The 19822-nt window shown below is 40.4% G+C and overlaps 1 protein-coding gene across 1 annotated transcript; it reads right to left on the bottom strand.

The window, feature by feature from the left end:
• Window positions 1-1397: 1397 nt before the first annotated feature.
• Window positions 1398-14987, bottom strand: LOC119798481 (cytochrome c oxidase subunit 7A2, mitochondrial). Its single transcript, XM_038307974.1, has 4 exons — window positions 14767-14987; window positions 4866-4952; window positions 3403-3487; window positions 1398-1498 (listed from the first exon to the last, which is right to left on the bottom strand). Exons 1-4 carry the CDS (start codon window positions 14779-14781, stop codon window positions 1440-1442), a joined length of 246 nt encoding a protein of 81 aa, XP_038163902.1. The 5' UTR covers window positions 14782-14987; the 3' UTR covers window positions 1398-1439.
• Between the last annotated feature and the right edge of the window lie 4835 nt (window positions 14988-19822).

Below are 19822 nucleotides of genomic sequence, written 5' to 3'. Positions count from 1 at the left end.
AATAGGACTAGATCTCCGTTGTGTTCATTTTCAATCATCTCGTCGTCCGTACTACTATGCTAACGCCACCGCCACCAAGCTGCAATGATTTGCCGCGAATGAATACCGCCGAATCTGTCGATTCAGCTTGTAGTGGTGCGTCAAATGCAACGTAGATTCCCATCCAATTAGATTGAATTTGGTATTGATGACGTGAAAAATAATAACGGTAACTCCATTGAAATGATTCAAAACTAAAGTAACGAGACAATTTTTTAAAATGTAAGGAGTAGAAAGTACAGATATTTATGTAAAAATGTAAGGAGTAGAAGTAAAAAGTCGCCATAAAAATAAGTAGTAAAGTAAAGTAAAAATATCAGAAAAATCTACTTGAGTACAGTAATGAAGTATTTGTACTTCGTTACTTCCCATCTCTGGTTATTTGGGTCCCAGGTAGCAGCCACTGGTGAGAATGGTGCACTCTTTGCCACTCACCAGTGTAATGTGCAAGTTAACCAACAGATGGTGCTGATAAGCCTATGCTGTTCAACATGTAGGTGTCGTTTTCTTTGAGTGACCATTACTGTGGGGCGACAGTGGCATCAGATGTTGGCTCATCCGATGCCGGCTCAAGCTCAGGCTCCAGCTTTCAGTGTTGTTGTGTCTGAGTGGATCCTCATGTGAATGGGCAGATGGTCTTGCATTTTGAAAGATTTACCACCACTTAAAAACTGAAAAGTCTAGTCCACTCCATTTTTCTTCCTCATCTCTGAAACATCAAGAAAAGCTTGAGGACGGAAAACAATTAGATTAAAAATTATGTGAAAGTAAAATGTGACTCAGGCTTTAGGCTACTCAAACTACGGCAAGCAGCTATGAGTATGTGTTTGAAATGTCATGTGTTGTGTAAAAAGGGAATCAAATTGCCTGACCGTCACACTCAATGCATGAACCTTGTCAGCCCTGTGAAGGTGTGCTGGACCAAAGACACGTCTTAGAGTTTTTTGGATATTGGCATCTAGACTGGAGTTGAATCAGATCATAAAGACTCATACAAGCCTTTCTAGACCTAGAACTATCAGAACAGCAACACAAAGTCCTGTCTTTTCAATATTTTTTTCCCTTTTGATAGTACTGCCCTCAGCCCCTCAGAAGTCTTCAAGTGGAAGGAGCCATCCTTAGTAGTTCACAGTTTGAGTTGCTAACTTATTTAACTGTTTAGTAGTCTGACATTAGCTGAGCTAATATTTCGATTAGCGGAATATCTGATAGAGAAGCTAATGTGTTTGTTAGCTGTGCCTGGCACTGCCTTCCTCTGGTCTAACTAATTCTCTAATTCTCACTTCAGAAAACAAACAGAAACAAAATAAATTCAAACAGGTTTTATTTTCTGCAGTTTGAACATGAACATCAGTGCATGCTGGAGAAATGCTTGGTGCAGATCCTGTCCGTCTTCATCTTTATGACTTCTTCTGTGGCATAGAGGCAACAAGCAGCCAATACAGAGAGTAACAGGTTCCTGCAGAGAACATGGAGGCCATGTTGTTAGTGCTGACAACGTGCTGCCATTCAGATAAAGCTTCTGTTGGCTCTTTGACAGCAACTGATCTGTGTACATTGTGGAGTTACGAAGCTGAGGCAGAGGCATTTCTTGCAAGAAATAATGTTCAAATGTATTTAACATCCTCGGATGGTGAGATAGAGCTCTCTGACTGAGGCATTTCAGTCCGTACATTTACACCTTACAAAATCACACACACACTCTCCCCAGGGGAACCAACCCAACCCCTGCATAAAGATCTTTCTCACACTTAAACATTTTGGTTATTCCCAAGAAAAGATGCTTCAATTCATCAAGGACATACATTTTAGCCAGATTAACACCCAGAACAGGTCTCCCATTCACCTCATGAAGGAGGCTGTGTAAACTCATTCTTGTCTCTCATGACCCTCCCTTCAGCTTTGTCTAGAGTAGGGAGGCAACTGCTTTCTGTCACCCCCCCTCTTAACTCCATAACTTAACTCCAGCATACATACTTCTAAATAATCACCCCTATTTAGGCAGAACAAAAGCACACTCAAAATATTTTATCTCACAAATAGGCTAAGGAAAAATATGCGTCCACAACATGAACGTTCACCAACAGGCAGCTCAAAGTCAACAAGATGCTTACTTGATATAATGAAAAGAGCTGTATTTGTAAAAAAAAAAATATATTTAAAGGAAAATTCCGGTTTTTAACACTTTTAGCCCCTTTTCTGTAGTGTCCAGGATGAAATCGAATGATCGACACCAAAATTTTGACAATTGCTCCTGTCTCTGCTTTTTGGCTCATGTAGAATCCCCCCCTGGCTGCTTCAGAATGGCTTTCATAGTGCATGTCCGATAATGTCCTTAAAACAACCTTAAACATTCTTTTTTTTAAATATGCTACTCACCGGGTCGTCAGCGCTGTTCAATGACGTTCCAAAAAAAGTTTCGTGAAGAAAAACCGTTCCTGTCTTGTTTTATTTTGCATTTTGTAAATCCCAGAACTATTTTTTCCGATACATCACAACCGCTTATAAACTTCCGCTTCCCGTTCGAATCTGAAGCGTTGCACACTCCAGACCACTAGTTGGCGACAATGTTTGTACCGTCAAACTCAAAGTCCAATATGTCCTCCTCAAGAATCCATCTTTCGTATTCCATTTTCAGAGTTTTTTAAAGTGTTTAACAGAGACGTTAGCACCTCGACGTCGGAGTACACAGAGTGAAGCATAAACACTTGGGCCTTGCGAAAAGACTACAACTAAGCGTAAACAGGCCCCCTTTCCGTTTCCGGTGGCGAAGGGATATTGACTATTCCAACAGAACTCAATGGGATTTACAAAATGCTAAATAAAACACTACAGGAACGTTTTTTCTTTACGAAACTTGTTTTTGAACGTCATTGAACAGCGCTGACGACCCGGTGAGTAGCATATTTAAAAAAAAGAACGTTTAAGGTTGTTTTAAGGACATTATCGGACATGCACTATGAAAGCCATTCTGAAGCAGCCAGGGGGGATTCTGCATGAGCCAAATAGCAGAGACAGGACCAATCGTCAAAATTTTGGTGTCGATCATTCGATTTCATCCTGGACACTACAGAAAAGGGGCTAAAAGTGTTAAAAACCGGAATTTTCCTTTAATGACTTTTTATTGTTTATAATATCCACCGAAACCAAGAGAACCCAGTTACTCACGGACATAAAGAACTGAGCTGACTTTTAAATCATGAATCACCAGGATACTGGGTCTCCAAGAACCTGGAAAAGTGGCCACCTTCTCAGCCAGATGTTTTCTTATTTTAAGTTTTCTGTAACCTGTGCTTGTTCTTTGCTCAAGCAGCTCTTCTGACCAATTGATTGAAGTCATTGAGAGAAACATTTGGAGCTTACCTGCAACGGTCAGCGCCATGGTGGCCCTGTAGAGCAGGACGTCAGTAGTTCCTCCCTTGATGTGGACCGGCAGCCCGTTGTCCTCCTGTAACCATAGCAACCACAAGGTAACATATCACTGACAAGCTCAGAAAGCTAAAGGGCCTATAAGCCAATGCCCCAGTTTAAGACCAGTCTTCCTACACTGGAGATGCAATCAGCTGGTCTCCCTTAGATGTAAAACTCTGAACCAATCTGACTGTATGATCTGGTTGAATTGTCTCTGTAAAGTGCCTTGAGATGAAGTACTGTGAATTGACACTATGTAAATAAACTGAATTTAATAAATTACCATAACTAAGCAGATGACAGTCAGCTGTACATCACCATGTCACCAGATGACCATGATTCTACTACAGCAACAAGTAAAAATCAATTAATAGACGTGTCAAAATTCTCTTCAGATGAATCAAAAGAGAACTGAAGTAATAATGTGTTGACCAAAAGAAGAAAACACAAAATTTGGCTTCAGTTAATTCAGTTTTACTTAACCGGAGTACCTTTTACCCACAGCTTTCCATAACAAATTTCTGGAAAAGTTTAAAAGTTAGCACACCACTTCAGTTACTCTGGCTAGAAACGTCCAATGAAGCTCCAAATCTGGATGCAATGATGGACTCAGACCTGAACCTTGAGTGTCTCAGATAGACAGTAACAAAGTCGGCCTGCTATCAACTAAGCAACATCTCCAGGATTAAGGACTAATGTCTCAGCAGAACCTTGAAAGATGACCACCTGCCTCATTCATCGTTAGTAGAATTGATCCCTGCAGTGGTGTCTTCACAGATCTGCCTAGAAAGTAGATCAGAAAGCTGCAGCTGATCCAGAAAGCTGCTGCCAGCATCCTCACTAGATCTAAGAAAGTGCAGAACAACAGCTCACTTCTAAAGTCCTTATATTGGCTCCTCGTATCACAGAGAATAGATTAAAAAATACTTCTGTTAGTTTATAAATTACTGAATGGCTGAGCTCCAAAATACATTACCGACTTAGCTCCTTATGGTCTACTCTACTGGATCAAAATCTTATCTGCAGAACCTGAACCTGAACCAAATAAATTGTTTTAGATCAAGATTAAAAAAAACACATGAGTTTAGAGCAGTCTTCTGTCCAATTTTTTCCTACATTTTTATGTGCGTTTATTAATATTTTATCTTTTAATATTATGTAATATGTCATCATATTCATGTTTATTCTCTTTTATTATTCGTGTTGCCTCTATGCCACTGTAATGTACGTTTTTTCCCCCCCCACGTGTACAGCATTTTAACTTTTTTATCTCTTTCTGATGTCTTCCAGATCAGTTTTGAACTTGGATCAGCTCAGTTACTGGTGTACCTGAGGAACTGAACTGGTCATCAGGCTGTTAAACCTGCTTGGAGAAAAGCTACAGGGTGGATGATTAGACTCAGAGGAGGTCTCACCTGGAAGACTTTCTGGGCCTCAGGAACTTTGTTCCTCAGGTGTCTGCTGGAGCTGCTGAAGGCCCGGCTGGCCACAATGGGAACTTTCTGGAAAAACAGACAAACCCAGACATCAATTTAGAACCAGATCAGATCAAACTCAGCAGATACATCATCTGACTGACCTCTGGTTGTGTCTATAGCCCCATTACCCTTTTAAAACCATGCATAGATTGGTTTGAGCACGATATCCGAGATAACTGTTGAGTGTACACTGCAAAAAATTGAAATCTAGATAAGTAATTTTTTCTTGCAATAAGTGCATTTTTCTTGAATTGAGGAGGTAATCTAGACACTTTGCCAATGGAACATGACAATTTACATTTAAAATAAGAAAACACAATTGCGTTGTCTTATTTAAAGTGCATATTATCTAATTATCTTATTTTAAGAGTAAACATACTCATTCCATTGGCAAATTATCTTATTCACCTACTCAAATTAATGGTAAATACACTTAATTTAAGACCTTTTTTCTCATTTTTAGATGTTTTTTGCAGTGTAAATGGCACTAACAACTGAACCGCTGGACTCCTCCAGACACAACCAAAGTGTACTAGTGTACTAGTTCATCATTAGGGCTTGGCAAGGTTCAGTTCTGGTTTTGTTCTCAGATAACAAAGCGCATGAGCAGACCGCGTCATCTCCTTACAGTCAGCCTCCGTAATCATGAAACTTCAGACATTCATTAAAACACTAGGTTCCCTACCGTGCCACACGATTTTCAGTGATGATTCTGCTTAGCAGTATGATGAACCTCTGCGCCTGTCGTCTTTTCCTGCGTCTGTAAGCCCTGATTAGACTATCGTTTGTCGTATTCTCTTCCAAAAGGCGACTGTCATGTAATTCACCAAAGGCTGCCTTTCTCCGCAAACTTCCTGAATGTTACGTGCTCCACCATGTTGGTTTGCTTGTCTACCTCTAGAGAGCAGTAGTACCGTAGCTCGTCACTAGGAGGCGAGGAACTGTGCTAGCGTGGTGTATAAATGGTCGTAAGGAACCCGAGCTCGGCACCGTTGACTTATCCAAGCTCTGCACGGATCGGTTTTCAGAGGGTAGTGTAACAGGGCTTATGTACTCTCCGCTTTTGGCATCGGAGTAAGGATCTTTTTTTTGTTTTCATTTTTGATTGACAGATGACCGTTGATATATGATTGGCCAAATGTAGGTGTACAAGCTGACATATAACTAAATGGCCTGCATAAGATAACAAAAAACCCCACAGATTATAAGAGAGGATTTTTTTTTTAAATAGAAATTTTTCTAAATTTTGAGACAACATCGTCTGAAAAAGAGTACATTTATATACATGTTTAAGCCAGAATGATTAGACATTTAAATATGATTTTGCTACCATTTTAAAGCAATAAAAGTCTGAAAAAAAGCAGACATTTTTACTGCTGTTTTTTTCTAAATCCCCCTAAATCATGAAAAAAGAAACGTAAAAATACACGTTTGTTAAAAAAAGATGCATTAGATTTATAATTTTATCAAAAGGCGATTTAATCGTTTTTCCATATAATCATTGCCTGCTTCGCCTAACCTGACAATGAGTCCAGTGAGAAATCTGCCATAATTTATCATACCTAATAAATACTCATACGAGCAGTCTTATTCAAAAGGCACACACGTAAACTACTCTCCAGGTACATTTTGGAAATCCTGCCTTCAGTGTTTTCTTCCTGGTTGTTGTTAGCAACGTTAGCAAAGTAACTTCAGGCCAACAGCTGTTGTAATAGCTGTTGGATTCTTCATACCCAACAGACATCACTGCTATCAACTGACAATTCAAAAACAATAAAACAAAGCTTGACACAAAATAAAAAAGCTTAACAGTAGATGGAAACTGATTATAAATGTAGGTATCTGTATAAACAGTGAAGCTAACGTTAGGGCATAGAACGTCAATGGGAGTCAAGACATGGATTTTTTTTTATTCTTAACTAGTGCTGTCAAAATTATCGCGTTATTATCGCGTTAACGCGAGGCCATTTTAACGGCGATAATTTTTTTAACGTGAGATTAACGCTATGTGGTTTTATGGTACAATTTTCCAAGTATATCCCGCTGCAGCCTGCGAGAAGGCGGGGCTATTTCCCCCCAGTCTATGCATTTCTCATAGGCATCGAGAGCGGAGCCTCTCAAGGGAAAAAGACGCTCATACACTGGGTGACGCTAGTGCCTTTTCTTTAAGCCCCACCACCAACAAACAAGTTGAGTGTCCGCTGCCTAGTAGCAACCTGAAATACGCTGAGAAAACAGATTACTGAGGTGAAATGGAATCTGCTACGGCACTCTTGCTGTCTGTGTACGCCACAGGTCAGTATCGCGTGTGTGTGTGTGTGTGTGTGTGTGTGTGTGTGTGTGTGTTCTCATTTTTGTTAAGAGGCTGAAAAGTAACTTTCTAGAGCATAGACTACCTCCATCTAGTGATGTCGGTCTATTGATTTTGATGTATTGATTGAAAATTGTTCATTATTATCTTGGTTAATTAACATCTAATGTTAACTCTACTACATTTTATAGCAGTAGGGTAAAATGCTTGTCTTTGTTCAAAAGACTGTATTGACTGTAAAGACTGTCTTTTACATCAGCCTGTTTTCAGGGCCTTTTTTTGGCTACATATTTGTTATTTTTTGCTACATGCCTCCCCATCTTCTTGCCATATGTTTCTATGGCATAAATCAGTATCTGTGACCTGTTTTCATATAAAAAAAAGAACATTGGCACAAACCTAGCCTGTATGTATTTTTTGTATGTCATCGAGAGTATTTAAATGATTTTCAATCAGAAAAAAAATGTGCGATTAAAATGCGATTAATCGCGAGTTAACTCAGGCATTGATGCGATTAAAAAAATTTAATCGATTGACAGCACTATTCTTAACACATCAAATATTTCTTTTGTTGAGCTTCTCTGGTCTGGTTTTACGACTGTGATTTATTATAAAAGAAAAATATGCAACAGGTGTTTGTAATAGAGTTCATAGAAAATAACTCCCCTGTTGTTGCAGCAAAACCTGCATGCTGTTGGATGATCCTGAAAACAAAGGGCTGATGTGATGATGGATGAGCTAAAGAATTCAGAGGGAGAAAAGTTTTGGCCGTGGCTTCGTGGCTGGTTTGGCTCAATGTTTTCAGCAAATAGCACAACCACAGATCAAAGACAATCACAGTTTTAGAGAAATCTAAGGTCCCTTTATGTGATCAAAACTGTTGATCTTTGTTGTTGCTTCTCAGATCAAGTTCTATTTAGTTTTTGTGTTTTGGGATTGTTTTACTGCCTTTAATCGTCAATTTATTGTTGAATATCATTCATTTTAAATATCTTAATATTTCTAAGTATCAGGGATTTTTTTTTTCAAAATACCTAAACTTTTGAATAATTTGTATGTAATTGACTATTTTGGATTTCCTGTCCCCTTTAAATAAGTGCTGTGAGGCTCCTGTGGACATGGAGGACATCTTTTTGGATTGTTATATTTTTCACCTTCGTCTTCCTGTTACATCATCTTGGTTGTCCCCAGCCTTCCACAGTACCTCTGCCTCTGTCTTCATTTCCGTACTTAACCCCTGAAGTTATGATCTGGTTTTAGAAGTCTCCTGGCTTCGGTATGAAGAGCTTCAGTTGTTTCTCAAATCAAACATTCAAAGGTTACAACAAGTTAAATAAGTGATCCAGGAAGAGAAACTGACTCTCTGGTATTAGTTCAGTTTTCCAGGCTGCTTGCAGCTGACAGAACCAGAGCATTTCAGCTCTCTGTGGTTTTAAGCCCTAATTTTTCTTATAAAATAAAACTGGGATCTTCAACATTTTCCAGGCCAAGGCGCCCTACCTGATGGATAGATGGAGCGGGGACCCCCTAATTATATATATTGTGTGAAATTGTGTTATATCAAACTGGTCCTATAGTCACTCTATTACAGATGGAGTAATGTAACGAAAGTAATTTCTCCCTGAGATTATTAAAGTATTTCTGATTCTGATTCCTGGTTGATGGGACAGGTGTTGTGAATGAAACGGTACCCAGCTTGAAAGGGCTCCTGTGTGTCGCTAAATGTGTGCATTGATGACTGAAAGACATCTTCTGCCTACATTTATCGGTTTACTACAGTGTGTTGAATTCATGTTAATGTTGATTTAAAGACATTTCAATTAATGGAAAAAAATTGCTGGGGGATTATTAAAAAAAGTCTAATCAACCAAAACTTTCCCGACCCCTATGCAGAACCTCCAAGGACTCAATAGGGGTCGCAGACCCCATGTTGAAGAACTCCGAAATAGAACATTGAGGCAACTGAGGATGATCTGACAGCGTGCAGCAGGTCCTATTGGATCGAAAGCATTTTGGTTGTGGCCAGTTTCTCTGAAGCATCTTGCTAACCAGTTAGCAACTTAGTGCTAGTAGGTTCCAAATGGGAAATTCCATTGGGACCAAGTAGCACTAAATTGGTGACTAAGAAATGACACTGTCAAGGAACACTATGGACAGAGGAAACATGCAGGAGGAGTTTTGTGTCGGAGGTTGTGGATGAGTCTCCTCCATCATACATTTTTTATTTAGAGGAGGAAAGTGGGGATGAAGATGTTGTGGAAGAGGACGGCAGGGCAGCAGAAGCTTGGTTTGGTGTAGAAGGCTTACAGCCGTACATGTTTGAGCCCTCGCCTCGCAACGCTGCCATTTCTGTTAGCTCTACGCCTGCTGAAGACACAGACGTCCATCCCCATGAACACTGGGACGGAACTCAATGGGAAAGGAAATGATTCTTGTTTCAACCATTGCGTATATTAGCTGCGACATAGGAATCAAGATGCTATGACCGAAAAATTTTATTGACAGATGACCTTTGCATAAGATAACAAAATAAAAACACAGATTTTAAGACAGAATTTTTTTTTTTTTTTTTTTATTTTCTAACTTTTGGAACAACATGGTCTGATAAATTGTACATTTATATACAGTACATGTTTAAGCCAGAATGATTTGACATTTAAATTTGACTTCCCTACAACTTTAATTAATAGCGCATATTCTCACCTGAGAACTGATTCATTATTAATCGTGATTATAGATGTCTGCGTGTTACCCTGGTTGCGTGCACTGAAATGTATATGACAATAAAGTAGTAAATCTCACTCTATTTATTTATTTATTTTTATTTATTGTTTTTTAAACAGGCCTATAGGCTCATAGCTCTTTTGTCAAAAAAAAATGTTCACAGCACCCTCTGTTCAAAATTACTCCCAGCGTGCCTGATATCATGCATCCCTAGGATGTAGAGTTTGGATTAATTTCAATTCAAGGAAATTATTGATTGGGACTTTCCAGGCCAGGCCAAAGTTGGTGGGATATGTCTATACCAGTCCTTAAGAAAGTTACACCTGTGAGAGGTTAGTTTTTAGGCTAAATCTGGTCAGTCCATTGTAGTCTAGATCAAGTTCAATTTAGTCCAACAACAGTTCAAAAGACCTTACATTTTCATCGTCTTTGTGGTGCTGTCTTCTTAAGTTTTTTATGATTTCTATTCTTTTTTTTTAATCAATTTTTTGATTTTATTATTCTAAAATTTTTTTTTCAGTTTTTTTTTATTTCTTTGACTTTTAAGAATTGCATTCTTTTCAAATTACGTATCAAAGATTACATTCTCTTCACTTCAAGCCCAATACAAACACGTTGTTTGTGGTTACTTAACAACAGCATAAAATCCATGTCGTCCAATAGAAGTAAAGAGAATGTGAACAGTAAAACCTGACTTGAAAAGAATAACATTCATAAAACTGAATCTGAAAAATAGGGATTTAAAAAAAAAAGAAAAATATGTAAGGAAATAAAGAAGAAATTTAAAATAAGAAATACAAAAATTACAATACAATTACAATACAATCTGCAAACACAGCAAAGCTGCTCTCAAACCTTTTTTTTTTACTTATTAACACATGTTTCAAAGTTTCCTTTCTGATTTTTTTTTTCAATGTACAAAATGTGTTTTTTGCTTGGAAAAATAATGGAACAAAATTCACTCCATAAACTTAACCTCTTAACATCCACCTCATTTTGGGAAATTCTCAACTATTTTGCATACCCAAATGGAAAAGCAAATAACTTAGGAACAGTAAGCCCAAATTACATGTGCAATACATTATTTGAAAGCTAACACCTTCTAGTTTCTGAATATATAAATAATATTGGGTGAGTAGAACACAGACCAAGCTGCATCAGTTCAAACATGACTCAAAGTTGTTTTTTTTATTCACGGAAATGATAACAGCAGTAATAAAGATAGTTGTTTTTTGAACAGCAGTAATAAAGGCATGCTTAAGAATAGGCAGGTCTCGTGTGTTATATTTGTTCTACATCATATCAACCACAAATGCAGAAAATTTCAGACATCTAGCTATAACAGTTCCAGAGCTGTGGGGGTTTGAACTTTGGTGTCGGCTTGGAGCGGCGTGCAATGGCTCCACCTGCTGGTGTCTGTGTTTCTCTCTCACACAAGCCTGCAATGTTGTACCCCTTTAAATAAACTAAACACATTTGGGCTCGATCGAAACCTTATTTCATTGGCTACAAAGCCCAACACCCACATGGTCTTAACCAATAACAGCAGAGAAAAATAACGCGTCAAATCGTGCCTGGCTGACAGGGAGTAAACAGGAAGTGAACCGGATGTGAGATTTATATCTCGATTATTATATTATTTGCTAATAGGAAGAAGCTTCTTTGATCTCTGCCTAAACGTGTCACAAAAAGTAAATTGATTTTGTATCATCTTACGGAAGATACTTTGACATTTATAATTTATATTTTTAATAAATTTATAATTTGTTTATAATTGTTTATGTGAATTGAGATCTGGCCTAAGTCTAAAAAAACTAACCTGTATAGATAAAAATGTTGACAATAATATAATAAATGAACGTTTACTTGACTTTCTGATCGTCTGATGCTTCTTCCTCCTGGTTGTAATCTTTTACATCATGTCAACATTTTTCAGTTTTTAAGTGTTTAAATTGTTCCTGCATCACTCTTTCATCCCAGTTCCTCATATTTACATTTGCGATTGTCTCACAGGATCTGGACCATATCACAGACTTCTCACATCCTCTATGAGATCTTTCTGAATGACAAACATCAGTCATCAGTACCGCCTCAGGCAGAACCTGGCAGACTGACTGAGCCAATCATGGAACAGCTGTGGCAGGAGGAAAGCAGTGAAGCTAAAGGACTGAAAGGACTTTCATTAATGTGTATAGGAGAGCAGCAGAGATATCCATCCTTTCTTCAGCATTGCTTAACAACTGAGGAAAATTCTGAGGCTGTGGGTTCAAATCCCAGCAGTGTTAGATTATAGAAGCACCCAATGCCCTGTCCTGCTATCCAGGTTCAGCCTGCTGGTTTCCTCATTCCTAGAATCCTCAGCCATCTCCCAGCTGCAGGATTTAGAGCCTCTGACACTTGACCGGATCACCATCAGAACCCTGAATGGGTCAGAAGATTTCTGCCACAGAGCGAGGTTTTTCCTTTGAAATATTTTCTTGTAACTTTGTGTTAAATAAAGTACCTTCAGCTATACACTGGGAGAGCTGTTCAGGGGCTGTGGGTTCAATTCCCATCAGAGTCTAAGCCCTAAATGCAGCTGCTCTGATAAATCTGATCTTATTTGTCACTAAAGCTCCTTTATGCATTCCTAGAGTTTAAAGTTTCAGGGCTTTCTGAAGTAAATCATTAGTAAAACACTGTCTGGTTTTAGGGTGGCTGAAGCTTGGAGTGGAAGCATCTGACTTTCACAAGTTTCGGAAACTTGATTAGATCCTCTTAATAGACGACAGAACACCTCAGGGAAAGTGGATCGGTCCGAACAGAACATTCAACGTTCAGAAGACAGAAACCTGAAGAAAGGTTCAGCTGGAGCTTGATCTCCTGGTGATCTGATGTAATGGGACATTTCAAGATAGATCAGAGATTAAAGATGCATCCATAGTTTAAGGAATCATGACAGTATAAGAAAAACTTCAGGTAAGGAAAAAATTTTCAGGAGTCTTCAAAGTGGGCAAAAGTGTTCTCTGTGTTTATCCTAATTTGTTAGTTTGAGAACATCATTTAAAAGGATTTACTCTTTGTTTCCACATCCATGATGCAGAATGACTCTGTGGTCCAAACCGGACTTTAGAATCAAAACATAGCAGCAGATCTACAACAAAATGGCTGAAATAAAAGGAAGACGATGGAATGTCCTAGTCAAAGTCCAGAGCAGTGGCTGGACCTTCAGAGAGCTGAAACTGCCTCTAGCTGCTGTGTCTCTTTAAGAGCTGCAGGGCTCTGTCTGCTCTGCCCAAGGTTACAGTGGACAGCTGAGGGCGGGGCTGCCTACACCCAGAACCAATCGCATCCTCGCCACATGACCCCTGAACCAATCAGGGAGAAGAATGAAGAATTCTCCTTGGGACAGTTGAGGGGTGAAGGACAAGCTTCCAACATAAACTGCAGCTTAGTGTCGGAAACAGAATCACATTTATATCTTATAAAGGCAGAAACTTAGCTTTTTACACAGATGATCATCAGAAACACTAAGTTTTACATCCATGAGCAGGAAAATTAAAGCAGGAGGTGTTCTAAATGTAAACAAGCATTTTAAGAAGGTTTCAGTTCTTATTTTATAAGAAAGGAGGTTTGAATAAAAAAATGTTGACTTTATTTTTAACATATTTAGATGAAAAGTTCGTCCTTTATTGACGTTAGAGGAATGGTGGACTTTGCCTTGTTAACATGAGATGATGATTAACAGAAGTTAACCCAACAGGTCCTGGATCAGATCACAGGCAGAGCTGCAAGCCGGCAGCAGAAACAGATTTACTTTCCATAAAAAACAAACCAGAAAGAAGTTAGAAATGTTTTATTCCCCCCGCAGAAAAAAAAAATTCTTAATGATACTGTAGAGCCCTAAAGAAGCTTAAAAACAGATTAGGATCCTTTTCTCACTTTATTTTTATAATAATCTGCAGTTTAACAGGTTACTTGTAGGAGAAACAACTTTAAAATGATGGATTTCTTAGAAAGATTTTGGTTTTAGTTGTTTTGAATCCTTCCAGGCTTCCATTATATTCCAAGGAACAGTAGGATGCTCTTTGGTCAGAAACAGCTGTAGCATTTGGAGGAGTTCTCCACCCCTCAGTCAGCTTTTATTAAGAAAATGGAGAACTGCCTTCCATAGTCCTGGCTGAGGAAGAGGAGAATGCATCTGCTGGTCTGATCCTTTCCCAACACAGAGAACTGGAACTCTTCAAAGACTCATATTCCCAGAACAACTGCTAGTTTTTCTGATGCCAGGATAAGAAACTGGAAATTTATTGAGGAGCGAAAACTGTCCTGAAACGACCTTCTCTGCAGCATAAATACAGGGGGGGTGAAGACAAACAAATGTGGAACAAAACAAATTTACCGCTACAAACAGAAAGTAAAACTCACTGTTTAAGTAAAGGTGACACATTTTAACACAGGGCTTTCCCTTAATAGACTCCTAATGTGTTAGATTAATCTACAGGCTGAAAATAACCTGTTGAGGGAGGAACAGGGAGACCGCTGTCATTGCGTACGTGCTGAGCTGCACTCCCAGGCCGACAGGTAAGCAGCAGGTGTGTGTTTCTGTGGCTGAACCATAAAAATAATTTAAAAAAGACAACCCTGCAACCAGAGCTCCAGCTCTGTCTGTACACATGGATCATATCTCTGCACACTCCAGACGCACAAACAACGCAAACAACGACCCCAGAGGTCAGACACGGTCAGCTGTCGGTCTGATCTGAGTTCTGCTCAAAATGCCCACAAGACATGAAAAGAGAAGAAAATAAGAGCTTTACCCACCAGAAGGCGATTCATGTCGAGCTGCGCTGCCTGATTTTACCCCCACAAGGACACAAACACAGACACACACCTCCTGGCAGTTGGAGTGTTTTTGAACGTCTGCCAAACTACGATCAGCTGCTGAGACCAAACCGCCTGCAGGAAGTTTCTGCTTGCAGCCCAGGTCAACCTGAGATTATCTCACTGCAGACATGGTTTGGATTAAATTCTGACTGCAGCAGAATGAGACTTTCTGTTTCTGTTCGAGGCACCTGCATGCTGCACAGCAGGGCAGCTTAAAACAAGGTCATGGCCTTTAGCTTTTAAACACTCAGTGAACCTGCAGGACTCTTTGTGGAACGTTGTTGCACTGACCTTGACCATGCTTGGTTTCACTTCCTGTAAACTAAGTGCTTTTCTTTTTTATAAAGCACCTGCAGTGGAGTCACATCCTGCTTTCATGATGTAGCCAATGAATAAAAATAAATGAGAAAAAAATATTTTGCTTCTATCTGCTCATCTAGGATTCCAGTGGGGCTGATGCCTGCTGTGTCACACGGTGATGGCTGGGTACATCCTTGACAGGGACCCATAACCAAGTGGATACACACAACCTGACAACAAACAAACCTTGTTGTTAGGCAGGAGGAAGCCAGAGTACCCAGAGAGAACCCAGACTGCACAGAGAGAACATACAAACTCCAGGCCAGGATTCTAACCCAAGGCCTTCCTGCTGCTTGGTAGAATCAAGTTTCAAATAAAAACCAGTTGATGAAGTGATCTTTTGCCATTGTTATGCAATAAATGTGGTTTGCGAGTGTATGTTCTCTATTTAAATAACATTTGGACTGTCATATGTTCTCAAACACATGCTAACTGGCTGTGTGTTTAGAAAACAAATGAAAGTGTGATTCAAGCTCAAATCATGGTCAGACAGTAAACTCTGCACATATATGGAAAGAATTCCCAACAACTCTCATAAAAAGTATAAGAATTTATTAACAAAAGATAATTCAGCTGCAAGTCAAATATATTTCACTTAGGAGTCTTGACTAAAACTACTGGAATTCAGCTGAACTAATGAACTACAATAAACACAATGATAAAATTAAAACGGTTGAAAAAAGTCATCAATAAACAGTTCAATTATGTGACACAGATTTATGCATTAGGTGATCGAGCCAACATTTATCATGAAGCAATTGGAAGACAGAAGACAGAAGAGGATAATCTTAGGCAGTCACTTAAATGGTTTCACAGGTCAGTCCATCTCTTTGGAAAGGTGTGCGATCCAGCCGATGGGCTGCCAACCAGACGCGGCGTGCATAGCCCAGGGTGTCCCTGATGCTGCAGCCCTGGAAATATTGCAGGAAGCCGAGCCAAGTCAGGAGAGAACAGAGCAGGCAGGAACAGTCCAGGAATCAAAGAGTCTACAACTGATCAAGAGTTCCAACCCAAACAGGAGCAGAAGGATCCAAACTACCAGGAATCCACAGAGCATTCAGGGCGGAGTCCAGAGTCAGACGTGTCCAGAAGTGTGCCCACAGAGACACGCACAGATGCAGACAGGTAGGCTCAGTGGCTTAGAGAACAGAGACAAGACGTTGTACTAGAATTTCTGCAGGAAACTTTAAACTGGTCTCCTCTTAGGAACCAGGCTTACAGGAATAAAACTGACCCTTTCCATGTTCCGAGCCAAAACCCCGAGGGCTTTGCTGAGAAGGACTTGGACACGATCAGGAGACAAGACAGACACAAAAAACCGTCTCAATCCGCTGGCCGCCACAGAAAAAACTAAACTAACTAAACAGACAGACTAACAGGATTAAATAAACAGACAGCAAACAATGATCTGGCCCCGATAGCTGGAACTGAGCCCAATATAAAGGAACAGACGCAGGTGGATACGATTATTGATAATTGGAGAACAGGCAGAGTTAGGCAGGAGAAAGGCATGAACAATTAAGGCCAGCTATCAGGGCAGATCATGACAGAAATGCCATCCAATTTGCAATGCAGATAAAGGTAAATAAAATATTATTAGGTGAATATTCAATGATTTGCCTAAATCAGAAATCAATAACCTTTTAGTGAAGGGGTTAAAGGTCCGACTCCACCACTTCCAGAACTATGGCCAGCTCCTTTGTTTCCTGTCTTTCGTTAGAGGATAAACTGATTAATCCAGGTGTGTGTGTGTTACCTCAGTAACCGTGACAAGAATGACCAGACTACAGAGCTAGTATCTAGTGGACACAAGAAGACTTGTTTTAAATGACTTTTTGGTGATATCAACTGTAATAAGCAGGAAACACGATAGCATTATAGCATTATTATATTAGTAGAACCCCGTTTTTAAATGTATTTTTAGCAACAGCTCAAAACATGGCGGCATTTGGCAAGCTCCCATATGGTCGCTATTAGCTTCTGTTAGCCTGCTTTGCACAACAGAAAACAGATGAAATGATCAGAAATCATCAAAACCCCAAGTTGTTGAGCAACAATCTGGTTCTGAAACAGCCAGCAGATCAGTTAATTGCTCTGCTGGCTGCTGCAGATGGGTTTCCCTCCACTCTGGTCCACAGGCAAAGAGAATAAGGCTGGTGTTAGCAAAGGGGGTATCACACGTTCCTGTGTTGTGTCTCTCGGAGTGTTTTGTAGAGGGGTTTGCAGCTAATTTTGGAGAGCAGAGAGAAGTATTTTGCTCCACCAATGTTAAAACTTAATATCATGGCTCATGGCATCACACCATTATGGGAGAACTGGAAAGTTTCCATCCTTATTTTAGAGGAACGGTTTCTGCAACCCGGGCTGCTCAGTGACGCAGTGGGTAGCCTGCTGCCTTGCAGCAAGAAGGTTCTGGGTTCCATTCTTGGCCTGGGGTCTTTCTGCATGGAGTTTGCATGTTCATGCGTGGGTTCTTTCTGGGTACTCCGGCTTCCTCCCACAGTCCAAAAACATGCCTTTTAGGTTAAATGGCTTCTTTAAATTCTCCTTGTGTGTGAATGGTTGTTTGTCCTGTTTGTCTCTGTGTTGCCCTGCGATGGACTGGCGACCTGTCCAGGGTGAACCCCGCCTCTCGCCCATTGACTGCTGGGGATAGGCACCAGAACCCTTTGCGACCCCACTCCGGACAAGAGTGTCAGATAATGGATGGATGGGTTTCTGGAACCTCTTATAACGAAACCACTCACAGTAACTCAGATTATCAGCCATGATTGAATGTTTGGAGAAGAAAACATGTTTTTTAACACAGAGATTAAGAAAAAACTTGGAAAATCTGACAGATTAATAGGAAAAGTTGTAAATGATCAAAGCAAAGTCTAAATTAAACTCTGGTGGTTGTCATTCAGAACCAAGTTATCCACAATACAATCAGCCACCATCAGGATTTTGGTGATTAAATTAGAGACTTACCAAATGGTTGCACATGGAGAACAGGACATAAAGCACAGGTAGACAAACCGGAAGATGTGCCAGGAAACTGGAGGACATGGCAGATGAGCAGACGATTCTGGCAGGGAACACAAGGAATTCAGAAACTGAGGGAGGGGGAAGCATGACTTAGAACACAGGAGTTAGTAGTTAGGGGGAAATGTAGAACAGCTGAAGCTGAGCTTCAGCAGGGAGATGAGAGATGGAGACTAATAAGCCTGAATGGAGCTGAACAGAGATACAGGGAAAACCAGGGAAAACCAGGGAAAACTTATTTTATTATATAATTATAAAAATTATTTTAAATATTCCGCGGAAACCCTGGATCATTTCCGTATGTTTTGCTGCTTTGAATTTAATCATCTCGCGCATGCTCTCTACCATCTCCAAGGGACTCAGAGGGGAGCGGACGGGAGCCACAGTGGAGGCTGTAGGCTTTGCTTTGAGCAGCCGGTCTGGAGCGCAGCGGGGCGGAGCGCTGAAAGAGTATGAGGGATTTCTGGGTTAGCATGACATGTTGGTCATGTTGCTGTTAGCATAAACAAAACGTGTTGCACAATGCTTGCACACTGTTGCACTTTTATCCACAACTTTCTTTCCGCCGTCATCGTAGGTCACTCTAAATGCAAAGTGGTCCCATACAGCAGACCTATAAAGTGCTGCTGGCGCGTCTTCCAACTCCTGTTCTTTCCCACTCGCCATTCCGACACAATTCTCCACAACAACTGATTTTTTCTGCTACACCTGGCTACGCTGCTTTGCTTCTTCTTCTTCTTGTTTACTACTGGTGGTTGGCTTTGGTCGCAGTACCGCCACCTTCTGCTCTGGAGTGTAATCGCTTCCCCTTTGAGAAAAAGGAGCTGCACATGAACCGAACGAAACACACGCGAACCGAACCGAGACAGTGGAACCGAACGGTTCAGACGGTTTTCATAAATCGTCCCATCCCTAATATATATATATATATATATATATTTATATATACAATGATGTTATATAACAAAATACAATACAATAAACCCTATTTTACAAAACATTCAGCAGTCTAATTGCAGTGGGGAAGAAACTGTTGTAGAATCTGCTAGAATGCATTGGATGCTTCGAAGCCTCTTCCCAGAGGGCAGCAGGGAGAACAGTCCATGGTGGGGGGGGTGAGGGGTCATTGATGATGTTATGGGTTCGGGACACGCAGTGCTGGGATGAAATGTCTTTAATGATCTTTTCTGTTCTTACTTCTCTTCTCACTGATCACAGTGAGACAGCTGCACGCTCTCAATGGTGCTTCTATAGAAGGTGGGGAGGATGGGTTGGGGCAGGTGGGCTCTTCTCATCCTCCACAGGAAGTACATGCGCTTCTGTGCCCTTTTAATCAGTGAGGTGGTGTTAACATTCCAGGTAAGGGAGTCTGTGATGTTCACCCCCAGGAATTTGGTGCTGCTTACCACCTCTACAGCTGAGCTGTTGATGAGCAGTGGAGCGTGGTTAGGACGGTTTTTCCTGAAGTCCAAGATGATCTCCTTCGTCTTCTCCACGTCCCTGATTAGGCTGTTGTTGTTGGGATCTGGAGCTGTACCACCTTCCTCCAGAAGAGTGCGCCGTGGGTCCTCCTGAGCTGAGCCTCCAACACACCTGTGGTGCATCTCAT

Source organism: Cyprinodon tularosa, unplaced genomic scaffold, assembly GCF_016077235.1.
Source record: "Cyprinodon tularosa strain WSP-4 unplaced genomic scaffold, ASM1607723v1 ctg625, whole genome shotgun sequence".
Taxonomy (NCBI): domain Eukaryota; kingdom Metazoa; phylum Chordata; class Actinopteri; order Cyprinodontiformes; family Cyprinodontidae; genus Cyprinodon; species Cyprinodon tularosa.
The sequence above is the reverse complement of the archived record's forward strand: the minus strand, read 5'-3'. Positions and strand labels throughout refer to the sequence as shown.

Excerpts from the sequence above, each read along its gene's own strand:
- LOC119798481 (XM_038307974.1), bottom strand. Across the intron at positions 3,488-4,865 it reads AGGCCCAGAAAGTCTTCCAG|GAGGACAACGGGCTGCCGGT; the intron begins GTGAGACCTCCT and ends CTATGGTTACAG. Across the intron at positions 1,499-3,402 it reads CATGGCGCTGACCGTTGCAG|GAACCTGTTACTCTCTGTAT; the intron begins GTAAGCTCCAAA and ends TGTTCTCTGCAG.